The 27,111-nt window shown below is 50.4% G+C and overlaps 1 protein-coding gene across 8 annotated transcripts in view; it reads left to right on the top strand.

Annotated features, from left to right (window-relative positions):
* SPECC1 (sperm antigen with calponin homology and coiled-coil domains 1) overlaps positions 1–24,948 on the top strand; it is a 190,029-nt gene extending 165,081 nt beyond the window's left edge. For all 8 annotated transcript variants that reach the window (XM_072938472.1, XM_072938474.1, XM_072938473.1 and 5 more), the window contains 3 exons: positions 11,550–11,666; positions 16,090–16,149; positions 23,343–24,948. In XM_072938472.1, the coding sequence (XP_072794573.1) occupies positions 11,550–11,666; positions 16,090–16,149; positions 23,343–23,432 (267 nt within the window). In that variant the 3' untranslated portion in view covers positions 23,433–24,948. The remainder of the gene's footprint in view (positions 1–11,549; positions 11,667–16,089; positions 16,150–23,342) is intronic.
* Positions 24,949–27,111: the final 2,163 nt, after the last annotated feature.

The raw sequence follows: 27,111 nt of genomic DNA, 5'->3' as shown, positions 1-27,111 counted from the left end.
TGAGCGGCCTGTGAACCATCACGCCATTGGGGGCCCCATGTGTGCTTTCTTTTCTGAGACAAGTCTCTTGAGAGCTGCAGGCATGATTCAGAGAATGTGAAATGTTTTGATTTATTTATTGTCATTAAAGTGGCTCTTGACTTCCTTACAAAGATAGATTCCCGGGGGAGCCTGCACTCTGGGGGGGGCCCTGTTCACCCACTGTCTCTGCTTCTGCAGCTGTTTGTTTATTTAATTTTTCTAATGGGAGAATAGCTGATTTACAGCGTGGCATTGGTTTCTGGGTGCAGTGTAGTGATTCAGTCATACATGTAAGATTTTTTTCAGGGTCTCTTCCACTGCAGATTACAAGGAATTGAATGTAGTTCCCTGTGCTGGACAGACGAAACTTGTTTTTAACCTATTTTTATATATAGTGGTACTCAGGAGCCCCCTTTCCTGCTCTGGGTTGTGATGCCATTTGGGGCAAATAAAAAAAAAGGATTTTCTGAACAACAATGTCAAGTGGCAGGGTGTAGAGACGCCCGTGAGGTTGTGTGCACAGCAGATGGGGAGGGCCCCACCCCACCATCGTCTACATGGTCTCCCCCCCCACCATCATCTACGTGGTCACAGAGCAGCAGCCACAACACCCTCGCCACTGCAGACTGGCCCACAGGAGGGACCCGACCCAAGCCAGGGTTTCAGAAATCGAGCCGAGAGAGCGATGGCTGGGACGCAGAGCTCGGATGCCGCAGAGCAGAGTGAGCGTCCGGCTGGTGGCCGTGCCTCCCCAGGCTGCCGGCCAGTGCGCCCTGGCTGGGGTCTGGGAACTCGGGTTTCGGGAAGGCTCCTTCCCACTGTTCCTGGAGCCGATGACAGGGGCTCACTCTGCCTGAACAGTTGGCCCAAGCCCTGCGGTTTGGGTGGAACACCTGCTTCCCTGCTGGGAGCCCGGGGTTTGGGTTGGGGCCAGGCCAAGGGCACCGCCAGAACCAGCCCCTAGAAAACAGCCTGGGCGCCGCGTCTCCTGCGAGCTTCCTGGTGGCCGGCCCTCCCCCGCATCCCCGCCCGGGGAGGACTCTCGGAAGCCCGCGCCCGGCCCCCCGTGGGCTCTTCCCTTGCCGATCCCGCTTTGCGTCCTTCCCCTGCGATAAACGTGTGCCCCACCGTGAGCATGGCTCTGGGCCGAGGCTGGGCGTCCTCTGAGCGATGACTGAACCTGAGACGGAGGTGGTCGGGAGACCCTGACGCGGCCAGCTGACCAGGAGGCAAGTGGACGGGACAGAGAATTTGAGTTCGCGGGGAGACGACGGGATAGTAAGGCTGACGTGACCCCACTGTTCCCTGAGTTCAGATGGGTCTCAAGGCTCTGCAGTACCCTGTCAGAGGCCCTTGGTTTCTGGGGGACATTAAAGTCCTTAGGACAGATTTCTCCTCTTTTTCAGTTGGTTCCAGTTGGGCTGTTGCTTGAGTTCTAGCTCAGACAGAAAGTCATAACTGATCTTCTCTTTACTTCTGCATTTTTTGAGTATTTTACACTCTGCATTTGTTCCTTTTATTATGAAAAAAACAGTGCTTTTTGCTTTATTCCTTATTTGTATTTTTTAATTAAAAATAATTCTTTGAGAGAAAATAAAATATTTGTGTATAATCAATGATGTAACTCCTATCCCATTGCTCAATTCTTGAAAGTATTTTTTTTTAACAATTGGATTTTTTTCCCTATTTTCTTATTTTACTTTACCTTTTTGGTTGGGGAAGAGGCAATTAATTTTTTTTTTTAACGGTGGTACAGGGGATTGAACCCAGGACCTCATGCGTGCTCAGTGTGCACTCCACCACTGAGCTGTACCCTTCCTCCTGGATATTTTTCTTCAAATTAAGGTTTCTCAGCCTTCACACTGGATATTTCGGGCCAGATAATTCTCTGTTGTGGATCCTTCCTGTGCGCTGTAGGATGTTTGGCAGCATGCCTGGCCCCACCCACAAGAAACTGTAGCATCTCCCAGTTGTGAAAACCATTTAAAAATGTCTCCAGACATTGACAGATGTCCCCAGCCAGGGAAGGGAGGGGACAAGATTGTCCCTGGTTGAGAACCACTGCTTTAAATATACAAATGTGCGGAGATAAACTTACTTTTCAAAATGAGGCCCTGTTGATCTGTGATGGCTGTTTTGGCTAACAGGTGTGGTAACCGTTCTGTTGGTGCCTTGAGAGATGCTCGGTTGTCTTTAGCATCTGCAGAGATTTTCACTGGGTGCACGATGACACTTCGTCTAGTCTCCTGTCGACGAACCACAAAGTTGCTTGTAACTTTCTGAATGGTTGTGAAGACCGCGGCCAGCATTCCTTGGGCGGCTTGCTGGTGCCAGAGGGCACCACGCAGACCTTGCTGCCAAAGGACTAAAGTTGTGTTGGTCAGCTGCACAGGAGCTTCCTAGGCAGCGTTTGTCAAAAGCATTTGAAGGCAGAGGTGTCAGCTGCTGCCTCTTAAGCCGAGAGGTGACAGTTGGTTCAAGCAAAGACAGACCAAAAAGGCCGACAGGACAGTCTGGGGGTGGAGGTATGTGGAGGGCAGGGCTGTGAAAAGCTCCCACATATCCAGAGAATTTAGAAGCTCAGAAAAGACCTGACGAGACCTGAGCTCTGACCTCAGCTGACCTTCAGGTTCCACATGGGCAGGAAGTGAAGGCTGAGCTGTAAGTGTTGGAGGGGAGCCCACCTGCAAAGACCAGGGAGGTTTCCCAGGCGTTTGGGGAAATCTCTGTCCAGTCACTAGCTGGTCACTAAGCTAACAGAACAGAGACTGCAGTACCACGCTCAACAAAGAGTACACACTCTACAAAATTAGTCTAGAGAAGTCACTGCACCAGCAGGCACCACCGCAGACAGTCACAGTGAGCCCTGTAGAGGGGAGACGCTCTGGCTTTGAGAGTTGTCACATGGTAATCCTCAAAACGCCAGTTTTCAACAAAGTTACGTGTATGCAGAGAAGCAAGAAAGTTTGGCACATTCACAAGAGAAAAAAAAATCAGAACTGTCCCTGAGGAGTTCCAGACACTAGACTTACTAGACAAAGATTTAAACCAGCTGCCTTAAATACACTCACAGAGCTGACGAGCTTTGACCACAAAGAGCTAAAGGAAATCAGGAAAAAGATTCATGAACAAAATGAGACTATCAGCAAAGAGACAGAAAGCGTAAAAAGGCACCAAACAAATTCTGCAGGTGAGAAGTATTGTAACCAAAATGAAAAATGTGAAAAGTGTCGGCAAAGATGTGAAGAAGTCGCAGCCCTCACACTGCTGGTGGGGACGTAAAATGGTGCAGCTTCTAGAACAGTTTGACAGTTTCCCAGTAAGTTGAACGTGGATTTACCATATGAAGTAGCAGTTCCACTCCTGACCATGAACCCAAAGAGTTGAAAGAGTTCAAACAAAATACAGCACGTGACCATGCAAAGCAAGTGGCACCATGACAGTTGCCAAGAGGGGCACGTCAGCTGGTGGATGCCTGGATGGAGACAAGGTGGTCTATCCACGCAGTGGGCCACTTCAGCCAAAACATGGAAGCAAGTGTTGACACCCGCAACAAACACCTGATAGACCCTGAAACCATTGTGTACAGTGAAAGAAGCCAGATGAGCATGTTTATCATTCCATTTACAGAAAGTATCTCAAATAGGAAAATCCACATAAACAGAAATGCTGAGTGGTTGCCAGGGGCTGTGGGTGAGGAGACGGTGACCGCTTAACAGGCATGGAGCTTCCTGCTGGGGTGACGAAGCAGCTCTGGAACTAGGTGATGGTGCTGGTCGCACAAATCAGGGAAAGGTCTAAAAGCCACCATGTTGTACACGTTTAAATGGTTTGTGAGTTTTGTATTTTGTCAATTTTATCCCAATAAAATAAAAACAGTGCCATGAGGATGAATGTCATTTACCATACCTTTTTTTTTATTGAAATATAGTCAGTTACAATGTGTCAACTTCCGGTGTGCAGCACAATGTCCCGGTCATGCACATACATACATGTATTTGTTTCCGTATTCTTTTTCATTAAAGGTTATTACAAGATATTGAACACAGTTCCCTGTGCTGTACAGAAGAAATTTGTTTTTTATTTATTTTTATATATGGTAGTTAACATTTGCAAATCTCAAACCCCCAAATTTATCCCTTCCGACCCCCTTTCCCCTGGTAACCAGCAGATTGTTTACTGTGTCTACGAGCCTGGTTCTGTGTTGTAGGTGAGTTCATTAGTGTCCTCTTTTTTCTTTTTAATTAAAAAAAGAGTTTTCTTAGATCCCACATATGAGTGGCATCATATGGTACTTTTCTTTCTCTTTCTGGCTTACTTCACTTAGAATGACGATCTCCAGGTTACCACACCTTTTCATACCTGTGCTAAGTGTAAAATAAATTCCTAGGTAGTGAAATGGCTTTGTGAAGGGGCGTGTCACACCTCCCATTGTGGCGGCGCCGGCAAGTGGCTCTCCTGTGACCTACCCTGGTCCCCCGCCTTCCCTGGGACTGGCTGCCGCCGGCGCATCCGCATCCGGGCCCGGGGAGAAGAGCCCTCTGTCGTGTGCGCGTCGAGCCCCTTGCACCGTGTGCTGGTGACGTCTGCATTCTCGTGTGAAGCTCTAGCACAGTTGCTTTGTTTGCTTTTCTCTTTGTGTGTTCATCTTTTTTCCTCAAAGTTTGAGCGCTCTTCTAGGTCGTGGTCGCAGTTTTCGCTTTCAGCAGAGCCTGCCCGCGCACGCGGTGGGCCGCCTGCGGCAGGGCGCCCCGGCCGGGCGGCAGCAGAGCCGCGGGCCGCTGCTTAGCCATTTGCCGAGGACAGCAGTTCATTCCTGGAGGTGCTTCCGGTCGCCAGGGGGCATCACGCAGTGTGTCGGTGAAACCACTCGTCTTCTCGCGTGGTGCTCGCGGGAGGACAGAGTGCGTGCCATCCGTCCCTGCAGCCTTGTCCTCCTTGTCTGCAGTCTCTTCTTTTTTTTCCAATTGTAGTGAAATATATGCCACGTAAACTGTACCATTTTAGCTGTTTTACATGTTTGGTTCACTGGCATTAGGTACATTCACGCTGTTGTGCAGCCAGCACCCCCTCCATCCTCCCATCCCCCCACCCCCCCAGACTTTTCTCGTCCTCCCAAACTGAGTCTCTGTCCTGTTGAACAGTCGTCCCCCCCCAACCCCAGCCCCCGGAACCTCTGTGCACTCTCTGTTTCTGTGACTTTGCCCCTGCGGGTGCCCCTGGCAGTGGCCCCAGGCAGTCCCCGCCCTTCGGTGTCTGGTTTTGTCACTGGGCGTCATGTCCTCCAGGCCGCGCCACGATGGGGCAGGTGTCATCTGTCTGCGTCTTCCTTGTGGTGAACCCAGCCGGACACGTCAGCCTCCCCGAACCACAGCTCCCGGGACCACGTGCCCCCTTTTCTTTAAAGCCCTCGATGGCTCTGTATTGACAGTATTAGAGCCGCATCTGGAGGCTGTGTGGGAGGGTCGGCCTTTTCTAAGATGTGTATTCAGCCGTCTTGTTTTCTCAGAAGTATGCAAAGTAGCCGTCCTCGCCTCGCCCCCAACCCCCCCTGAGGATTTGGACTCTAGAGTTCTGAGGTCATGACGGTCTGTGTTGAGAGGCAGAGGGTCACTGGGCAGAGGGCTGGGGAGAGGGCAGGTGCTTCCAGGAAGACCAGGAGCTCAGCTTCAGGCTCAGCTCAGCCCCGGAGGCTGAGGGTCCCACACCCCACCCGTCCCAACCTGCTGAATCCCTACCACATGCAGGAGGAAGGTAGGGGGGCAGAATGAGGTGGGCTCTCAGGGACAGCGCTGGGGTCCAGTTAAAGGCTCCTGACCCAGGTTAGCTGAGGCTCGGGGCTCCACGGGATCGAAGGAAGGAAGCACCTGCTTTCAGACATCTGCAGCACATACGTGTTCCCACAGGGATAGCAGTGTTAGGTGTCCTGCCAGTTTCTGGAACTGTAAGCAGGATTTTCAGAATACAGCGGTGTGAGACTATTCCCTCCTGCTGTGGACGGAGGTTGGTTTAAAAGACCTGTGCCCTCTCTGCCCCCAGGTCCTTGTCCTGTGAGGGGGAGGGGGCCTGTAGCTCAGATGCGCCAGCAGCCGGCACGGCAGTGAGGGACCACCCACCACCCACCACCGAAAGCCAGTCTCTTGCCTTCAGGGAGAGAGCCCAGGCCTGGCCGCCGGCTGCCCTTCCCTGTCATCCCGCAGGACAGCACATTAGTCTGCTGAGATCACACCAGTCCCAAGTGAATCTGCACTGAGCGTTTTTTCCATTCTCTTATTCATGAAATGTTCGTCTGGGAAAAAGCAGCATTCTAGCCTCAAGGAGATTATGATTTCAGAGGCTAAATTCAGCCCTTCTGGGGGAGGAAGTTAAGATTGGGGTGAGGAGTGTTTGTCTAGTATAAACGAAACTTGATCTTGGAACAGAATCCCTCCGAACTACATAACTAAATTGTTTACTTATTATATATCGTTCTATTAGTAAGCACGTCGAAAAATACACAAGTGCTGTTTCTCTTTTTTTAAAAAAGTCCTTTCCCTTACTAAAAATATTCTACTTGGAGCGCTCGAGCATCGGAAGGTGGACAGAAATATGCTGTTCCCTGAATCTTTGTGGATTCTCTTGCGAATGTGTAGTGAAGTGGCCACTCGTAAGTTGAGGGGTGGGGGTGGGAGGGGTAAGGTGGAAGAGCCTCCTGGAGGGTAGTTTAGCCAGATCCATCATAGTGTAGTCCACGCGCGGGCAGAGAAGTGACAAGAGGCTGGAAACAGCCTAAACGTCTGTGGTGTCCACCGTGCCGCGGACCCCTAGAGAAGCCTGGAGACTAAAGTGAACTGGTGTGTGGTGACTGTTTTGCATGTGGCCACCATTGTTCTAAGTGCCTCATGCATGGTGCGTGCAGTTAATCTTGACTGCAGTCCTACAAGGTGTCTATTCCGTATCCATTTCAAAGATGGGGAAACCAAGGCACAGAGAAGTTACACAGTTGTTCACAGTCGCAGTCACTCACAGCACTAGCGCGTGGCGGGGCTTCTGGCTTCAGGACCCACCCTCCTCATCTCTACACTGTAACTGTTTTTCGTATGTGACGTAAGGACCTCTCTATGCGTCTGGCGAGTGGGAAAAATCAGGATGCAGAACAGTGCACGACATGCTGCCTTTGCATAAAAGGAGGGGAAATAAGCACACACATTCGCGTGAGTGCAGAGCTGTGTTGTCCAGCAGAACTGCCCGTGGTGGTGGGTCTGTTCTAAATCTGCGCCTTCAGGACAGTAGCCCCTCACCGGTCATGGATCCCAAGCACTTGAAAGGTGGCTAATGTGACTGAGAAGTTAAATTTTAAACTATTTCATTTTAATGGTTTTAAATGCCACCTGTGACCAGTGGCTGTCGTGTGGGACAGTGCAGGGCAGAGCAGCCGTGGGAGCTGATCAGAGAGCACGTAATCTGATGGTTTTCAAACTCTCCTTTAGAGAAAGCTTCCAGAAACTAGTTGGAAGAACCGGTTCCACAGCTGATCACTTCAAAACCACAGCTATAATCTAATGTAATCTAATCATTTGAAAGATGAGGAAACTGAAAGCCAGAGAAGTTGAGTCATTTGCCTGAAGTCACAGTCACTGCTGCTTTGGGGACCGAGGAAGACCCAGGCCTAGGAGCAGGTCACAGCTTGGGTTTGCTTTTTCCTCCTTAGAGTCATTTACATTCTGGCTTTGCCAAGGCTCACTCTGTCTGATTATCAGTCACAAAAAGGAAACAAAAACAGATTTTTGTCTCCAGTGTTCCCAGAACCATGTGGGGAAGCCAGTCATGAACGACGTACTCACTTTCTGCTGCCCAACCACGGGGCCTCCTCCAGCCCCCAGATCACAGCGTGTCCTGCCCTGCCCGCTCCGCTGATCGGGTGAAACGTCGGGGCCAGGGGGCCACGCCTCGTCGTCGCCCCTCGGGGCCTCACGGGTGCAGGGGCTGGGCCAGCGTTTGCTTTAATTAGACTTCAGAGCCTGGCTTGGGCTCTGCTCCAGCCTGGAGCGTTGACCCGTGAGTGCAGATGGCCCCCGAGAAGGTTCCTGTACCGTGTCCTCGGAGACAAGTGGATACCGATGAGCACTGGGCTAGGAGGAGGATGGGGTTTAGGAGTGCGAACAGATTCCTGAGCCTGGGAAGAGGGTGGTTGGGCAGTTCCAGGATGAATGGAACCAGCAGGGCTGCAAATAACCACGTCCTTTCACAGAAAGAGCAAGCCAGGAAGAGGAGAGAAATTAATGAAAGTGAGGTACCTGACTCAGCAGGAGGAGGAGGACCCCAGGAAAGTGTTTCTCCAGAGTCCAGGGCCTGGGCGGGGCCTGGGGGTAGAACCTGGCAGGGAATCATTTGGGAGCCAAACCAAGGGGTATAGAGCAGACCGGCTCCCAGGAGTGGCAGAGGAGCCGGTGTCCCCACGCTGGGCGGGGGCGGCAGAGGGGCGCTGGCTTGGTGTGGACCCAGCTCGGTGGTTCGGGAGATGCCAGGCAGCAGGACACTTGCAGTGAAACTGGACCACGGGTCACAATGCCTCAGCCGGGCCCGTCAGGGAAGAAAGTCGTGGGTGGGGACGCTGGAGCGTTTGTTCAGTGGAAAAGGAGGAAGCCAGGGAGAAAGCAAGAAAGATAAGCCCCGGCCACGCCTCTGATGTCAGCATCCTTGTGATTCTGTCTCCAGAGGTTTGCAGTATCTGCCACACATCCCTGGAGACACAGCAGCCCTTTTGTCATCAGAAAGCCTCCATCCTCAGGGGACGTTCCCGCTCTCTGATCCCCTATGACTTACCCCTGGGGTCCTGTTTCTGGCTTATTGAAATCATTTTGGACTCTGAATCTGTCCATTTGCTGTTCTCTGTCTCCCCCAGATCTCCTCAACTAAGTCAGAGGTAATGTAGAGAAGTTCAGTCTTCCAGGTTGACACTGATCCTGTAATTGGTGAGAAATACCGGGTGTCTAGAAACTTGCTGCGCGTAACAGATACCAAAAACCAGAACGTTGGAGTTTTCCCACGAGCTTCCTAGGAATGTAGGCAGATAAGAAAACGGAGTAATTGATTTTCTTTATAAAAAAAAGTTTTCTTAAAAATACTTTATTTAGCCTAATTAGCAGACAGCTGGGGTATTACCGGTTCCCCATGCTGAACAAGAATGCCGCCATCAGCATTCTTGTAGGTGTGTCTTTGGGCAGATGCATGACCGTTTCCCCTAGAAAAGCTGCCTAGATGTGAAATTCCTCGGTCAAATCCTAAAAACGACCTTCCCGTTGCCTTCCTAAACGCCTGTGCTTGCCCGTGCTCCTACCCGCCGGCCTGGACCCGTTTCCCTACTTCCTTGTTAACTCTGAGTCAGCCATGTTTCATTTTTGCCAGTTTGAGGAGTGAAATATTTCGCTGTTTTTATTTTCTACTGAGCCTGGGCGCCTTCCCCGTGTTTCTGTTTGCATTTCCTCTTCAGAACATCACCACTTCGGTTCTCCGCCAGTCTTTCCTCGAGTTGTTTATCTCTTTCCTACGGATCAAAAGAATATATTCTGGGTATTAGCAATTTGCTGTATACTGTGTCTATGTCTTGCATTTAGTCCTGGTCGCACAGAAGCATGATTTCATGTTGTTGGCGTTCTCCATCCTTGCTTCTGTGCCCGCTTTATGCTGGTTGTGTCTTGTGTTTTCTTTCCCCAAGATTGTAAACCTGTTCATCTATGTTCTAATAATGTTTAATGTCAGTTTTTAAGTTTGGCCATCTGATAAGCTGTATGTATCCCCCGGCAGCTAAGCTCCAAAAGAAGGGAAGCCCGGGAGGTGATCACATCTCTCTGCTTGGGAGCAGTTTCCACGTCGCAGGGCAGAGAGCTGGCATGCGTTCCAAAGACAGCGGTCCTCCAGGCTGGGGAGCCAGGGTGCGGAGCGGGCCCCTGAAACCGCCGTGTGCCGTGGGGCAGGGAGAGCCTGCGGAGAGGGGCCCCCAGCCTCTGTGGGCTCCGCTGTCCATGTGCGGGGCCGACCCCTCGGGTTCCCCAGGTAGCCCAAGATGGAACAGCTCCAGGCGGGGTGGGAGCAGACGCCGCCCGGGCAGGGGCACAGGCCCCTTTGTGATGATGTCACACATACCCGCACGTGTGCACGTGCCCTGTATTTTTTCTCACCAAGTCCCCAAAGGAAGCTCGGTCTTCCCAGGGCTTCCTACACATGCTGGACCTTACAGGGGTGAGTTTCTTCCATCCTCTGTGAGCTATAAATTGTCATTTCCCCCTTCCCCCGAACAAGTCAGTCTGATTCTGCAGCTGGAACAAGAAAGACGTCTCCCCGAAGGCCAGATGCGTCCCGCAGCCCTGGCGGGGCTGCGCACACAGCCTGCCAGCGTGTGCTCAGAGTGGTCCATGTTTTCCCCAAGGGTTGGTGTTTCCAGGCAACAAAAGCAGGCAAAGTGAACCTTCCAGAAGCGAATGCTGCGGCTTGTTGGGCTTAGCTTTGCTGTGTCCACGGGGTCATTTAAGAGTCCTGCTCCTCCGTCCGCCCTTCTAGAATTTTCTCAGAATGTTACCTTTCATATCTGAGACTTCCTTTCCCCAGAATTTTCTCTCACTCAGAAATATCTCTAAAGTATTTATATCCTAGAGAAAGTAAAAGATAATTTGCAATGAGTAATTACCACGTCCCTTGGGAAAATAATCTGCGAGCTTCCTTTGGTTCTCGCTCTGCACTTCCCACAGTAAGCTGTACAGCACGTGAATGCCTAAATGCTCACGTCCCTTTTAACAGCTGCAGCTCAGTCCCTCAGGATGGTCTGGGTCCCTGTTTGTGTTTCTTTCCTCCCTCCCATCCTTTTTTCTTTCTTTTTTTTTTTTTGATTGTGGTTTTTAAAATTTTTTTTTAAATGTTTATTGAAGCATAGTTGATTACAAGGCTGTGTTAGTTTCGGGTCGACAGCAGAGTGACTCAGTTACACGTATACGTACGTACGTGTTTTTTCTTTTCAGATCCTTTCATTTATATGCTCTGGTGAGGAGACTGCTTAGCATGAGGGTCTCCTCCCCCTTGGGAAGCCCCTCGAGTTGCGGGAAGGAGGGGGTAGTGCAGGAATGAGCCCCAGCCCAGCCATGGGGGGGGTTTAAGGTCTCACTTTGTCTTGGTCTTTGTTAACTGGGTCCTACAGTGTCATGACGGTGGTGCTGGTGGGGGAGGGTGGAGGCTGTTCCTTCGCCAAAGGCTGGAGGTGCTGGGATGCACAGAGCCAAGCCGCGGGGCGATTCTAGAGGAAGACGGCTCAGCGCCTTTGGTGTACCAGAGGGCAGGCGGGAATTCCCTCCTATTTTGAGTCCCAGCAGCTTTTTTCCACGCTGTTCTGTGAATGGATGTGGGCAACCCCAGGCCACATGATGTCCTCCCAGTAGACTTGCAGAGGGTCTTACCTCGTCCTGCTGCAAATCCAGAGGTGTCACACCCATGTCGGGACAGTGCCATTCGTACTGAATGGGCACAGCTTGGTGATCAGCGCTGCTTTTCCTCCGCAGAACATCGACATCACCAATTTTAGCAGCAGCTGGAGTGATGGCTTGGCGCTCTGCGCTCTCCTGCACACCTACCTGCCTGCCCACATCCCGTACCAGGAGCTGAACAGCCAGGAGAAAGTGAGTGCCCGCCGGGTCACACCGCTTCCTCCGCAGCATTCGAGGGAGCTCCTCAGCCTGTTGATGCACTCCAGCGGTGGGGGGGTGGCTTGAATTGGAAACTGGGGTGTTGATACCAGCACAGGGAACTGCTGAGGGCCGGCCTGCACTGCAGAGCCACAGCCTCGGTGAATGTGCTCAGCCTCCTCGTTACCTAGGAAAGCGCAGGAAAGACCCTTTCGCTGGGGCTGCTGGGATGGTCCCATCACCCATTTCCAGAGGAAACCTTGGTGGAGTCTCACCTTCATGGTTCCAAGGCCTCAGCCAACGTTTTCAAAATCTTTCGCAAAGAACCAGAAAGCACCCCTGAAGAGCTCCCCACCCCGCAGCCTCGGGGAGCGGTCTGTTAGCTCACATTCCAGGAGGGTCGCGCTGCTCACAGACGGCAGAGGAGTCCTTTGCTGGAGAAACCTTCGTGACTCTGTTTAGCCCAACTTACATCAGAGCCACAGAAGCTTTTTTACCTTTAATATAATCATCTGTAACAGGAGTTGGCAAACACCCCCAGCAGGGGCCGGGCGGCGGGCCCCGGGGGTCTGTGGTTCTGCCTCAGCTGGTCAGCCCTGCCGTGGCTGACCTTAGTAAGCGCGTGGGCGTGCCATGTTCCAGTGAAACTTCATTTACAGAAATGGGCTGAGGGCCACATTTGGCCTGTGGGCTGTGGTTTGCCAAACCCTGACCTAAAACATCCTACAGAGTCATATTCCATGGAGTGTCCTTTGGAAAATGCTGTACTGGGCCCGCACTCACTCACTCAGCGAGTGTTTCTTGCCAGGCGTCAGGCTCAGTGAATGTACAGACGTGTTCTTTGTCCTCAGGGGATGGACCTGTAGCAGGTAATGCTGTAAGTAAGTAACTATAGACTGTGGAAGGAGCCGTGAGAGAAACATGGGGGTCTGACTCCACCAGGGGTCCGGGAAGTCCTCTGAGGAAGAAGTATTCAAGCTGAATAGTGGACATGAAGGAGCCAGAGATTCAAGGAGCTGGGGAGCCTTCCAGATCAGTGCACTGCCCTGCTTCATCTGTTAGCGGGGACCGGGTGGCAGCACCTTGCGGGGAAAGATGTAGGAAGAGTAGAAATACACCCAAGATACAGAGTCAGCTGGACTCGGAGGCGGACTGGCTGCGGGGGGAGGCCAGAGGTGGCCCCAGGTGTCTGGCTGAGCAGGGGAAGGAATGGAAATGTTTACAAGTTCTGTTTTGATTTTCCCACTAGGATTTAAATTAAGTCCAAAGGGTCATGGTACCAATGCAATGATGATACTAACTGAACAGAGTGATTTAATTTTTTAGAGTGTGTGTCAGGGTTCTCCAGAGAAACAGAACTGATGGGTGTGTGTGTGTGTGTGTGTGTGTGTGTGTGTACACATGCGCACACACACACACACACACAGAGGGGGAGAGAGAGGCTTATTTTGAGCAGTTGGCCCGTGCAGTCATGGAGGCTGACAGATCCAAAATCTGCTCGGCAGGTAGGCAGTCTGGAGACACAAGAAAGAGCTGGTACTGTAATTCAAGCCTGAAAGCCACCTACTAGCAAAATTCCCTCTTGTTTGGAGGAGAGCTTTTACCGTTAAGGCCTTCAACTGATTGGGTGGGGCCCACCTGCCTTATAGAGGGTAAATTTGCTTTGCCCAAAGTCTACTGATTTAAATGTTAATCTCATCTTAAAAATGCCTTCACAGAAATGTCTACAATAATTTTTAGCCTAATGTCTGGGTACCAAGGCCTGGCCAAGTTGGGAACATAAAGTTAACCATCACAGAAATACTAAAATTTCAGAGCATAAATTAAAATGTATGCATGGTGCTTTGTTTGTAATCTGTGAAGCAGGCTGGACAGGATTATTAAACATTTGGAAAACAAAAAAAATGGTTTTGTTTTGAATCGTGTTACATCTGAGATGTAAGGATGCAGGTAGCACCGTCAGGCAGGCAATGGACAGCAAGCCTGGGGTTTAGAGGGGAGAGCAGAGCTGAAAAGAGAGATCTGAGGCCGCAGTGAATGGACCAGCTCTGTCTAATTGAACTTAAATGATGGAAGTGTTCTGCGTCGGGGCTGTCCTAGCCACATGGGCTGCTGATGGAAAGTGGCTTGTGGCTAGTGTGACTGGAAAATTTTAATTTTAATTTTAATTACTTTCAATTAAATAGCCACTTGTTATGAGTGGTACTGTACTGATCAGGGCAGGTATAGATGGTATTTAAAGCCGTGAGATGGACGTCACCTAGGCCTTAGGTCCTCAGGGAAGGTCTTAGGGAGAACACACTCCCGTGTATCTCCTCTGCTCTCAGGACCCCACTTTCGACACCTCTGCGAGCAGGTGTGGGGTTCCGACAGCCGGCAGTCGTGCAACACCAGCTGGGTGTCCTGCAGTTGAACTCGGTTCTGACGCTGTCCACCCAGACACAGCGTCAGGTCCCAAAGGTTAAGGGCTCAGTCCTCCACAACTGCCGACCCCCTTCAGATGCCAGTCACAAGTCCAAGTTGTCACCTGTGCTTCTGACCAACCGGCGGTAGATCAGAGGGTCCCATGAGCCCGCCTGCAGTTTCCGTTAATTTGCTCAAGTGGCTCACAGAACCTGAGAAAACAGTTTGTTTACTGGATGACTGGTTTGCTACAGAGAAGTGAAGGACACAGGTGAGCAGCCAGATGAGCAGATGCACAGGGTGAGGTCTGGGAGGGTTCTGAGCACAGCAGCTTCTGTCCCCGTGAAGCTGGTGGCGTCACCCTCCCAACAGATAGATGTGTTCACCCACCCAGCAGCTTTCTGAACCCCGTCCTTTCCGGGTGTTATGGAGACCTCGTGATACAGGCGCCCCTGATTAAATCATCGGTGGCTGCTCCAGCCTCCAGCCTCTCTCCTCTGCAGGTCAGGGAGGGGGACAGAAAATTACAACCTCTGATCACATGGTTGGTTCCCCCGGCACCCAGTTAAAGGGGGTTTTTCTGAAATCACCTCATTAACAAACAGACCCAGGTGTGGTTGAAAGGGGCTGGTTATGAATAACAAAAGACACCTATTTCACGTTTAGTGCCCTGAAACCATTTCTGGAACGAGGACAAACCAAATAGAACAACAGATGCAAGAAGCAGCTCGTGGATTATAGGCAGTAGGCAGAATGAGAAGAAGCCAGAAGATGGGAAGAAGCCAAAATAAGAAGAATCCCAAACAAGCAGAACTGAAAGCAAACCAACCTGAAGAAAGGCGGGGTCCAGCCCGGGCGTACGCTAAGCGCGGCGTGGTTTCGGGCAGCTGGTTGAGTTACGGAGAGGAAACGTGGCTCCGCATCCGGACCGGACCGCAGGGCGGGATGGAACCGCGCTGCAGGGAAACACCGCTCACGGCCCCCAGCTTTCAGGGCCGTCCTGCTAAGAGGGCGCGGGACACTCCAACGTGCCTAAAGGGAGCAGGTGCTGTGCGCCTTACCAGTTTAAAAGTAAAACTTGACAGGGTGGAGGAAAGGCAAGGGCACTTCTTATCACACAGAGTAGAGTCAAGAAGTGCTGCCCGAAATGGGACAGAAAGTGGAGGTTTAAGGAAATTGTTTAAAGTCACAAACATAACCAAGAAAGGAACTAAAATGAGCTGTAATGAATGGAGGAGAGAGGTGCCTGGTACTTAGTCCTCGTTTATTGTGGAAGGAGATGAGAAAGTAATGGCTATCTTAGAAATCAAGAAACGGTGAGGGGAGGGTGGTAAATTAGGAGTTTAGCAGATACAAGCTACTATGTATAAAGTAAACAACAAGGTCCTCTGTACAGCACAGGGAACTATATTCAATAGCTTATAATAACCTATAATGAAAAATAATATAAAATAAAAAATCTGCATGTATAACTGAATCACTATGCTGTACACCTGACACTAACTCAACATTGTAAATCAACTGCGTTTCAATTTTTAAAAAATGGTGCAAGCAACTACAGACAGGTAGGTAGAGGTAATCACCTGAAAAATTAAAGAGAGAAACAAAAAGTATTTCTCCCAAGGACCAGGACTGGGAGAGAGAAGTTTTTCACGTGACTGTATTTAACTGTGCACTTATTACTTCAATAATTGTTTGATACAGCAGCGTGATTACACAACTTGATATACAACAGAATGTCTGTCTCATAAATTTTGACAAAGTAAAAAATAACCAAAAAACAAAAATGTATCTTTGACAGAAATCAATCAGTAATGTCATTTTTAGTGACAGTTGTAACCTGTTCATCTTTTTTTTCCCCTTAAACTGAGTCCACTGTTTGCATATTTGACTTGGAAACTTGTGTTTTATAAATAGCAGATAATCTACATGGGAGTGTCAGTTGGTGTTTTTTCCTAGCAAAAGCCATATATGTTTAGTTGATAATTTTAGTCTCTCTGTCTTTTTAACCTAGAAAAAGAATCTCTTGTTGGCATTTGAAGCGGCTGAAAGCGTGGGCATAAAACCAAGCCTGGTGAGTATCACCTGCTCTGGGTCCTTGTGGTACTTCACTCTGATTGTATGAGAAAGAACTTATGCCTGCTACTAAGTAATTTTTACAGAACAGTGAAATCCGTTCACTGAAGATTTGTTACTCATGATTCTTAACGTAAAATTATACAGTTGGTCTGACCGCAGATGATTTAGAGTTTTTTTCAGTAAAGATTTCACTGCAGATTAATTTTGGTTCTTGACTGAATTATCACTCAAGCCCTCTTGTTCAAGTCACCTAGAAATCTGAATACAATGTAATGTAAAAACATAAATATATAACTGAGCTCTGGAGAAAGAATGGGAAATAACCAGATGCCAGGAATTAAAAGAGAAGTGAAAACCAGAGCCATGAGGCGTGTGCTGAGACTGAGGGCGGAGGTGGGGTGGGGGTGGTAGGGGGCTTGCAACAAATGGCCACCTGGTGGTTGCGGGCTCTAGGTAATGCCCGCACAGGAGCAAGAGAAGACCCTGAGCTCCCGTCAACAGAGCAGTAGTGCTGAGACCCCTGCACACAACCAAGGCCCAGAAGGGCGGGTGCAGCTCAGGGGTAGAGCGCATGCTTAGCAGGCACAAGGTCCTGGGTTCAATCCCCAGCACCTCCATTAAAAGCACATATAAACTAACCAACCAACCAACCAACCAGCCAGCCAACCAACCAGATCCTCCCTTCTCCCCAGAAACAAACAAACAAAATAACCAAAGCTCACAAAATGCCACTCTTCTTAGTGAAGGGAGAAGTAAAAATCTTCACCTGCCAGTTCGGGGAAGTGATAGGGAAGCTTGGTCTCCACCTTAGATTTTTTGGTGGCCAAAATAAGAAAATCTCCTGTAAAAAAAGAAAACTGGGCCAGATGAGGATTGGAGTCCAAATTTATAATGTCTGTGCTACAAGAAAAGGTTGTCCTGTGGGGGTGGGTGCAGCTCAGAGGTAGAGTGCCTGCTTAGCATGCAAGAGGTCCTGGGTTCAGTCCCCAGCACTTCCTCTAAGAAATAAATAAATACAGTAAATAAACCTACCCCCCAAAATAAAGAAATAACCCTCCAAACCTAACCCCCCAAAATAAAGAATAAAGTTTATCCTGTCTCCGGTGCAGGAAGCTCCCAGGCCGGTAGCAAAATGGCTGCTGGAGATACGCCCACAATCCAAAATTACAAAACGCTCGAGAAAATGATCTACCTGAGCTGTTCAGCAAACACAACAGACAACATGATCATCTACCAGAACCTGAGATAGTAAAACAGTAAGAAAGAGACTACAATAGACTATGTTTACATTTATTAAAGAGACAGGAGAAGGAATGAAAACCATAAGGAAGGAACATACTCCTATAAAGAAAGATTTAGAAAAGAATTAAGCAAAACGTGTAGAAGTAAAAATCTGTAATTAAAAACACCAGCTGAGTTGAAAACTGGGCACCGCAGAAGAGAGGATTGCTGAACTGGAAAATGGATCTAAGGAACTTACTCAGAACATAAAACAGAGACATTTAAAAATGGAAAAGATAATAGAGGGGTTTTATTAGTTAATAGGTTTTCAACTTGAAGAAATGGAAAACGCAACTAACAGTTGCTTCTACCATAAAGATATTACTTTTTTCTTAAAGATTATTTTTTTCTTCTCTGGAGAAGTCCAGAAGGAGTTTCAGGAATGGTTCTCTGCTCAGTTTTGTAATCAAGGAACCCAAAGTGTCTCTTCTCTATATTCCACCATCTTTAATCTGTTGGTTCTTTGTCCCCAGACTTGGTCCTCTGTGGCTGAACACGGCTGCTAGGCTCCAGACATCACTCCCATCCGCAGGGCAGGAAGGAGGGGGAAGGGGGAGAGTGAGTCCCTCACATCATCCCCCTTTGATAAGGAAACCAAAAGTCTTCCCAGAGTCCCTCCGCTCATTGGCTGTACTCTTACGTGGCCACCCCCAGCGGCGGTGGAATTTGAGGTTCTTCATTCTCTCTTCATTGGGAGACCTGCAAGGGAGAGAGAGGCAGGGAGTAACCGTTGGGTCAACCAGCTGCTAGTGTCTGTCCCAGAGCTTGCGAGGCATGGAAGATGAAGGCAGGTAACGTCTAAGCCCCATGCACGGTGGGAATTCCAGGAGAAAAGGGAAGTATGGACAGAGACAGTGTTTGAAGAAATGGTGCCTGAAATTTTCTGAGGCTGATAAAAGACCGCAGATTCTTAATGAATCTCAAATAGGAGGAATAATACAAAATGTCTGTCCAGACACATCATCATGAAACTGCAGAAAGAGCAGAGACAGATCACTTACAATAATTTCTACTAACCAATAACAACAAAAACGAAAACCCTTGTAGAAAACTATCAAAGTCTAGAATAGGCAGCTCGCAAAAGTCCAGTAAACGTTTAAAAAGATGTGCAATCTCATTAATGATTAGGAAAACCTCAGTTGACATAAGTGAGCCACCCTTCCGTGACCCGCAGAGGACAGAATGAAAATGGGAAGGAACAGCCCTCGTAGAAACCTGAGTGCCGTCAGCGGTGTTACGCTAACATGTCTGAAACAGAATGGACAGTTTTCTAAATAGATGTAAATGTATTTCTTGAAATGTTAAATTTAAATGTTTCTCTGAAACTTAGAAAGAAGTAAAACTTTAACCATTAAGGAAGTTAAACTGATTGTGTAAAAATATAGTCAAAGACACACACAAAAAATGCCAGTAAGCCCAGATTCCACTGGACCTTTAAGAAACAAAGCCCCTGTCATGTAAATACAAGTCTAGGGAATTTTAAAAGGCGTGCGAGGACTTCACGTCTGGTCAGAATGGAGTAGCAGGACCCTGATTTATCTTCCTCCTAAAACACGGAACAGCTAACAAGTATCAACAGGTCATTTACACAAGGAGTCAAAGATCACGAGAACTTGCCAGAAGGTGATATTATACGCAGAATATGGTTTTCCTTACAGTGTTACAGTTAATACTGCCTTTTTAATTTAACGTTTTTTCCTGTTTTTCATCCATTGTACTCTTAAGGTTAGTGAAAGCTGGAAGTGAATGAGATCATCTTGTTGGACTAACAGCCGGAGCCAGCAGTTTCATTTGTACAGATGTCTGTGAGGAGCTGCTGACAAACATAATAATTCATCTCGAAAGCACTTAGGAGTGTTTGTGATCAATTTAACCAGTTTATGCCATCAACAAAATAGAAGCTTCCTACATTATTCAATTTGCTTTTCAGTATCTTGATGTGGATTGAAAAATAATATATTTAATTGCACATGACATTAAAAAAAAACACACACACCCAATCAGAATTCGCAGCAGTAACAATCCCGAGTCCTTGGTCAAATTGTATTATTAGGTTAGTCAGGGAAAAGATTCACTTATAGGCATGTATTCTAGCAAACATGGGTTTCTAGGTATAGTACATTAGCAAGGATGAGATTTTTTTTAATGTGCTTTTTTAAAATTATTTATTTTGTAATGAAGGTACTGGGGATTGAACCCAGCACCTTGTGCATGCTAAGCACAGGCCCTACCACTGAGCTATTTACTCCCCTCAAGGATGAGATTTTTTTTTTTTAAAGTGAGAACTCGACAGTGTTCCTCAAATTTTAGAACCTGTTCCTCCTCAGCCACAGTGTAATGGAGAGGCTTAACCGACAGCTCCCCATGGGAAGGATGGGTGAGGGGGGACGTCTGACATCGCTGCTGCTGCCATACAGACAAGCAGAGTGTGCGTCCTCCGAGGGGTGATGTGTTTGTATGCGGCGGGGCAGACGTCCCCGCACTGGGTCACACAGTCTGCGAGGTGGTGGGTTACTGAGTGAGCCTGTGTGTCAGGTTCTTCGGGTCCCCTGTGGAGGGAGGTCCTTACAGCTCAGGACTCTATGAAGACGTCAGCATGACCCCTGAGGCGCGCCTAGCCTGCTCTGCAGTGCAGACTTTATCGAGGATACTTGGTTAATTCGTTGACGATGTGCATGGTTACTGTGTGCCGGGCATTTTCCGTGTGTTGGCTTGTTGGCCGCTTAGAAGTCCTGTGAGACAGATGCTCCTTAGCAAGTGGGACCCCGAGGGACATGCGGTTCGATGAAAGAGCACAGGGCTCGTGAGTCACAAAGACAAGGGTCAGGGGGGCCAGCTGGCTCCAGAGCCCACAGCTCAGCCGTCCATGACCCTGCACCCGGGCGGCCATGCCCACCCGGGCTCCTAAAGCAGTTTATTTATAGTCCCTCAAGCCCGTGTTACGTTGTAATTTATCTGCTTATAAGGCTTCTCTCCATCCCCACCAAGACCATGAGCTCCTGAGGGCAAGAGTCCTATCTTTTTTTTTTCCCCAATATTTTTATTGTGCTAGAAGGCACGTGACATGCTCTAAGTGTCTGTCCCTTAGCCAGGACCGCTCTGCCTTGATTAACAGAGCTTTAGGAATCGTGACACGGAGGTCTCCACTTCCAACTTCAGTCTTCTTTTCAGAATTGTTCCCGCTGTTCCAGGACTTCTGCCTTTGTAAATTTTAACATCAGTTTGTTAATACCTACCCCAAAAATTTGCTGGGATTTTGATGGGGATCATGTTGTGTCTGTAGGTCAGATTGGGAAGAACTGACGTTTCAGCAGCTCTGTGTCTTCCAGTCTGTGAACCTGGACCACCTCCCCATCTACTGAGAGCGTCTTTCATCAGTGTGCGGTCGTTTTATGCACACAAATTTTTTTTTGGTGCCATTGTAAATGGTTGGGGGGGGTTGTTGTTGCTTTTTTCAAATTCCAGTTGTTTGTTGCTGATATGTAGGGAAGCTATTGATTTTGTATCCAAGACTTTGCTAAACTTGCATCAGTTCCAGGAGGGTCTTTTGGGTAGATTCTCTGGAGTTTCCTGCATAGACAGTCATGTCATCTGCAAAAAGAGTAGTTCCTTCCAATCTGTGTGCCTTTTATTTCTCTTTCTTGCCTTAACTGCACTGGGTAGAACCTCCGGTACAGCCCTGACTAGGAGAGGCAAGAGAAGACGTCCTTGTCCTGTTCTTGTTCGTTGACGTCAGTCTCTCACTGTTTAGTACAGTGTCAGCTTTTGGGGTTTGTCGATGTCCTTTACTAGATTAAAAAAAAACTCCCTTCTCTTTCTACTGTTCTGAGAATTTTTATCGTGAATAGTTGCTGAATTTTGTGTCATGCTTTTTCCACATCTGTTGAGACGATCACATAGGTTTTCGTACTTAGTCTGTTAGTAGGAGTAACATGGACTGACCTAAGGCTGAACCGGCCTTGCTTTCCTGAGATGAACCCCACTTGGCCATGGTCCAGTTTGCTCAGCTTTATTAAGGCTTGTTTGGTCTGTGCTTGTGTGAGAACTCGGTGGTTTTCTTGTAATGTCTTGGTCTGGTTTTGGTAGAAGGGCAGTGCTGGCTTCACAGGTTGAATACGTTTCCTCCTCTTCTTCCTGGAAGAGACTGTGTAGCGTTGGGGTTATTTCGCCCTGAGCTGGTTGGTAGAATTAACCAGTGAAGCCAGCTGGGGTTCTCTTTTGGGGGAAGGTTTTCAGCTACTAAGTCACGCCAGGGTCGCGCCCCAGCAGGTTCTGTCAACGCAGCACACCCTCTCCTCTCCTGAACGGTGCAAAACGATTTCTTCAGACAGGTTCAGATGTGATGTTGACAGTGTAGCAAACTATTTCTTACTGTAATTACTGTTAGTCTCAGGCACTAGGCTAGTCTGAGTAAAACCGGGAACGCTGGTGGGACCCGTCCTTGCCCTCCTCGGAGGTGGGGTGTCCGTGGGTCCTCCCGTTCCCGGGGCGCACCTGCCTCCCGAGCGCTCCGTCTCTGCTCCCGGACTCCCCGCAGCAGTCGTGCCAGCGGCCCTCCCGCAGTCAGAGCTCCAGCTCTCCCTGCCCGGCCCGCGCGCTCCGGCAGCACCCTAGGTCGGAGGACGCTGCTTCCCCTTGGGTCGTGTGAACACCTTGTTTTCCTTCTCACGTGTTCTAGGTCCATCTGTGTGGAGCGTTCCCCCCGCTCCTCCTCCTCCCGTCTGCCATGACCGACAACACACTGGTGTTTTAGCAAAACCAGGAAGCACAAACGGGAAGACAGGCTTCGATGCTGTTGACGCGGAAGCTGAGCTGTTCTGTCCCTGCCTGGGAGCAGATGGGCTCAGAGTGCAGCCTGTTTTCCCGCTGCGTCTTCTGGCTTGACATTGGGCCCTTTGCTACTGTTCTCTCGTGACAAGAGAGTCCCAGTTCAGTCACAAAGTGAATTATTAAATATGCTCAGTGGCACGAGTTTCAGGAGCGCCTGGCTGAGCGCGTCCCTCCTGCCGTCCCTCCTGGCCTCTGCCTCTGCTTGCTTGCTGCCTTCAGGACTAAGGGGGAAACCGCAGTAAAACATTCAGGGCTGTCCCTTCATTTTGGTAAATAGCTTTAAATCGATTCAGGGCTTTTGTGGCAGGAAGCAGCACAGAGACGCTTACTGCAAAGTCTGTGGGGAGGAGGGAACACAGCCATGCGCCATGCGCGCAGAGGACAGGGTACAGGACTGTCCCCTAGAGTGCGGATCCCCTAAAATGAATTGTGAATGAAGAATGCTCAGTGGAAAAGCACAGAGCGCAGTGATGGAACCGTCGGGGAACCAAGGTGCGTGTTCACGTGCAGCTCAGACTCATGGGAATCCTCACACAGTAACAGGACTGTGGTGACTCTTGTGAAGACTTTTTTTAATGCTCATTGTCATGTCCTTAGAAGATGAGAGGGGGAGGTCGTGTCCGATGTTCTTTAAAAACGACAGCATCTCCTGAATAGACAGGAAGGAAAGGCTTTTTTAAATTGCAGCGTAGCTGGTTTACGGTTGTGCGGTTCCTGGTGCACAGCATCGTGATGCAGTTAGACATAGGCTTTTTTTCATATTCTTTTCTATTATAGGTTATTACGGGCTAGTGAGTGTAGCTCTCTGTGCTCTACAGCAGGACCTCGTTGCTGATCCTGTGTATAGTAGTTGTATCTGTCAATCCCAGACTTCTAGTTTACCCCTCCCCCCTTCCCCTTCGGTAACCATAGTTAATTTTCTGTGTCTGTGAGTCTGGGAAACGCTTTCCTTTTTATTAAGTGGATTTAGCACCAGCTAGACGTGGCCTGCGTCTCCCGTGCGTGCAGTGAGACTGGGTCTGGGCCCCTGTGTGGGGAGGATCTGTGGCGGCCCCTGACCTCTTCCTTCTCCCGCAGGAGCTCAGTGAGATGCTGTACACGGACCGGCCGGACTGGCAGAGTGTGATGCAGTACGTGGCCCAGATCTACAAGTACTTTGAGACGTAAGCCTGCGGGCAGCCCCTGCTGCTCGCCCTGGAAGCCCCGGTCACCTTCCTCAGGCCCTGCTCCGTCTGTCCACCACTCGGCGTCTGGATTTCAAAGGAAGGCTCAACTCGGGGGCCAACACGCAAATAAGAAACAGCTGGGACCCATCGTGCGCCCCCCCCTTACACCCTGAAGCGCCTGGACTGCGGGTGGGGCAGGCGTGCTCCCGGGTCTCCCTCCTCCCGGGAGAGCCCAGCTGTGTGTCCACTGGAGCTGCCCTGAGACTCAGACAGAAGCACTTCCAAACCCATCGTCTTTCCACTAAAAATGCTGGCTTTTGCTCTTGGAAAAACTCTGCACTTGTGGCCTCCACCAGCCCCCTCAAAAAAAAACAGTCAACAAAACACAAAAAGACAAAGTTTTCCCACAAGCAGCTGAAGGGCGTGGGCCCGGCCTCTCTGGGGAGCAGCCTCACCACGTAGGGCTGGACGACACTTTAGATCCCTGCCCCTTCCTGACTCTTTGGGCGAAAGATCAAGCATCTGAGATGCAAAGGAGCCCCTGGGCCGTTTGCCGGGTGGCCCTGGGAGGGGGGCTGAGACGGTCACACCAGAACTGGACGGGAAGCGTCAGTAACCGTCACCTGCTCCATGTGTCCTGCATGTATTCATGCCCCGTCCACCCCACCCATCTGTGCCCTGCGCGGAACTTGGCAGAACGTCACTCGGATGGAAGGGACTGGCCAGTGCCCCACTGCCGGGGTCCGCGTGATTTCTTTTGCACAAACAGGCTGAAGATGTGCATTTCTCGGGATGCTGGGCAGACGGCGGATGTACATGGTGTTTCATCTCTGGATGTAGTTTTCAGTCCTTCCTGGGCCTCTTACATTTGCAAGGCAAAGGAGGCCTTCGGGAAGGCGCCAGTGGCTCCGTGTACAAATGAACAGGGGGATTCTGGCTTCCCTAGAGGCTGCAGTCACCCAACTGGTGGCAGAGCCCTCCCCAGAGCTGCCATGTCATCTGGGAAGTGCGAGGGCGGGTAACGTGGTCACCAGCAGCTCTTTGGTGTTCCTGTTGGGTATTAAATGCACACACAGGGCAAGAGAGGGATTCCCGCTCTGGCCTAGTGGGGCCCCTGTCCTGGGGGAGGCGTAAGTGCAGCCCTCCCTCCCAGCCGCCTTGGTGGAGGAGGCATCTGGGCCCCGCGGAGGGTCCAGGCCCCCATCTCCACTGGCTGAGGCTGCCGAGTGGGGTTCTGCTCTAGGGAGCTCATTAAAAACACACCCCCATCACCTGCCCCAACGTGGGGTTTGAATATTGGGAACAGGACCGGGGTGTCTTCTGTGTATTTTCAGTCCCTGAGAAGCACCCAGAGGACAGCGTTTGGTGAGGGTGACTGTGATTCGTTGGAAGGTGGAGGCACCGTCTGGACAGCTGTAACTCCCTCCCTCCCGGTGAACAGCCCAAACGAAAGGCACTCCCAGTGTCTCCTCCTCGTCCGTCTCCTCCTCATCCCTGGCTTCTGTCTCCCTCACACGATTGAGGGGGTGGGGGGTCGGGGGGTGGGACGGGGTGGGGAGTTTAGATCTATTTTTAATTGGAGAGCTCAGAGCACAAGGTGAGTGTGGAAAATAGACAGACTGAGAGAACACTGTGGTGACTGTCAGCAAACGGCATCACCCCCTGTCTTGTGTCCGGGGGCTTGAGAGGCCACAGTGTCGGTGTTTCTCCCCACCTTCTTCAGCCACTAGTCACTTAAAATGACTTGGTGGTTCTGCAGATCCTTTTTCCAAAAAAAAGAAAGTATTTTTAGATAAAAGACTGGTGCAAAATGCAAGACCCAGAAGAAAGGAGGGTTTAAAAAAAACAAAACGTGAAGAGAAGTCCATGGTTCTTTTGCACTGTGGGTTGTTTCACGGCTGATGGTTTCGCGCCAGCCCTGCCTGCGGGGTTAACTTCAGGGGAACCGGGCGAGTCCACACGTCCCTCCTCTCCAAAAGTGATGATCGTCTTTGGTCTTCATCCTTCATCCGGCTGTGGCTTCCTAGCTTTCGTCGAGACCATCCAAAGGATCATGACTGAGTCACAGTGCCCGCCCCCCCCCCCCAGCTTGCCAGTATCTGTGGTTCTCGTCCCCAGAAACTGCTTTCCCAGCCTCCCTCCTGCGTCCCCACCGAGGGGCAGGCACCGCGCCCATTGGTGAAGGACTCCGGTCGTCAGATGGAAACCCGTCTGCCAAATCCAGCTCCAGTCCTTCCCAGTGCAAAGCTCGAGTGCCATTTTGAGACAAAGTTACACCTGACACTCAGCAAAAGATGTGACCCAGCCACCCTTATGGGAAGTGTTTAGTATCTCATTTTCCCTGGTTCCCGGGGGGTTCACTTCTCTGACGGAGGTGAGAGTTTGGCTAACACCCTGAGTAGCACCCTGCGTAGCTAACTAATTTTTACTACGTTGAGTTGACCGCAGTGGATGCACCTGCAGCCTCGTTTCTACCGAGGGCACAGCAATGGTGCTCGGCGTGACGTGCCAACAGAGAGCTATGTAGCTGTTAACACAGACTTGTATGAAGTTTGACTCTGTAATATTTCTAATAAATATATTTTGTTTCTGTCTGATTATGGATTTGTCCCAGTGGCATTTATTGTTACTATTTTCTCAAGATGCCAGGCTTGGAGGGAGGGTAGAGCTCAGCGGTAGAGCACGTGCTTAGCATGCACAAGGTCCTGGTTCAATGCCCAGTACCGCCGTTTAAATGAATAAATAAATAAACCTAATCACTACCACCCCCCCAAAAATACAGGATGCCAGGCTTACATTCAGTCTGTTTTCAAACCCGCATCTTCACGCCCCTGTTCTTGCCCAGCCGTGGTCCGCACTGCAGCTGCCCCTGCCGTCAATGCCAGGAGTGACCAGAAAAGACTGGGTCCCGAGGTCTCCCTCCCCTTCGGAGCCCCCCTGCTGGGACAGCTTTCTCTGGTGGGACCCGCCCTCCAGGGCTCGCACAGGGTGCTGCCGAGCGGCGCGGGGAGGCCATCGGCGCCCCCTCCCCGCAGGTGCACGCAGCAGGAGGGGATGGTATGGGGATGGTACCAAGATGGCACAAGCAGAGTTCCTAAGAATGTTAACGGACAGGGGATGCCAGTGTGTCCTGGCACCGGAACACTGTGCCAGCAGGCTTGTCAGGTGACCCGGGGCTCTTCAGGCACCACTCGGAGGTCACCGTTCACGGGTGTCTTTGGTGACCAGCCCTGCCCAGTGGGAGGAGAGAGGCGGCTGCCCGTCACCACCTCCTCCTGGGGCCTCTTCCTCCTGGGGGCCTCCCCAGAATAGCACAGCCACTGAGACAGGCTTAACAGGCCCCGGGCCAGGACAGCGGCCCGACCCGCTTCTTCTGTGACGTCAGGTGCGGGGCGAGGATGCACCCACGAGACCCCCGGGTCTCCGAGTCCTTGCGCGCAGGCGTCTCCGCGGCCCCGCCCGCGCGCATGCGTGTGCGCCCCTACCGCGGGCGCGTGCGCACACGGACGCCTGCAGGGCGGCGGCAGCGTCCCAGCCCTCGCGAGTCCGCCCCTCCCACGGCTTGGGGCCCATCAGGGAGGTTCCTGTCCTGGGGCCTGGACCCCCCAGCGGTGGAGCTCGCCCCGGACGCTCGAGTCACGCGTGCTGACACGGCCCACGTGTCCCCACTGGGTCTCGGG

The sequence above is a fragment of the Vicugna pacos genome, chromosome 16 (genome assembly GCF_048564905.1).
Source record: "Vicugna pacos chromosome 16, VicPac4, whole genome shotgun sequence".
Taxonomy (NCBI): Eukaryota; Metazoa; Chordata; class Mammalia; order Artiodactyla; family Camelidae; genus Vicugna; species Vicugna pacos.
The sequence above is the reverse complement of the archived record's forward strand: the minus strand, read 5'-3'. Positions and strand labels throughout refer to the sequence as shown.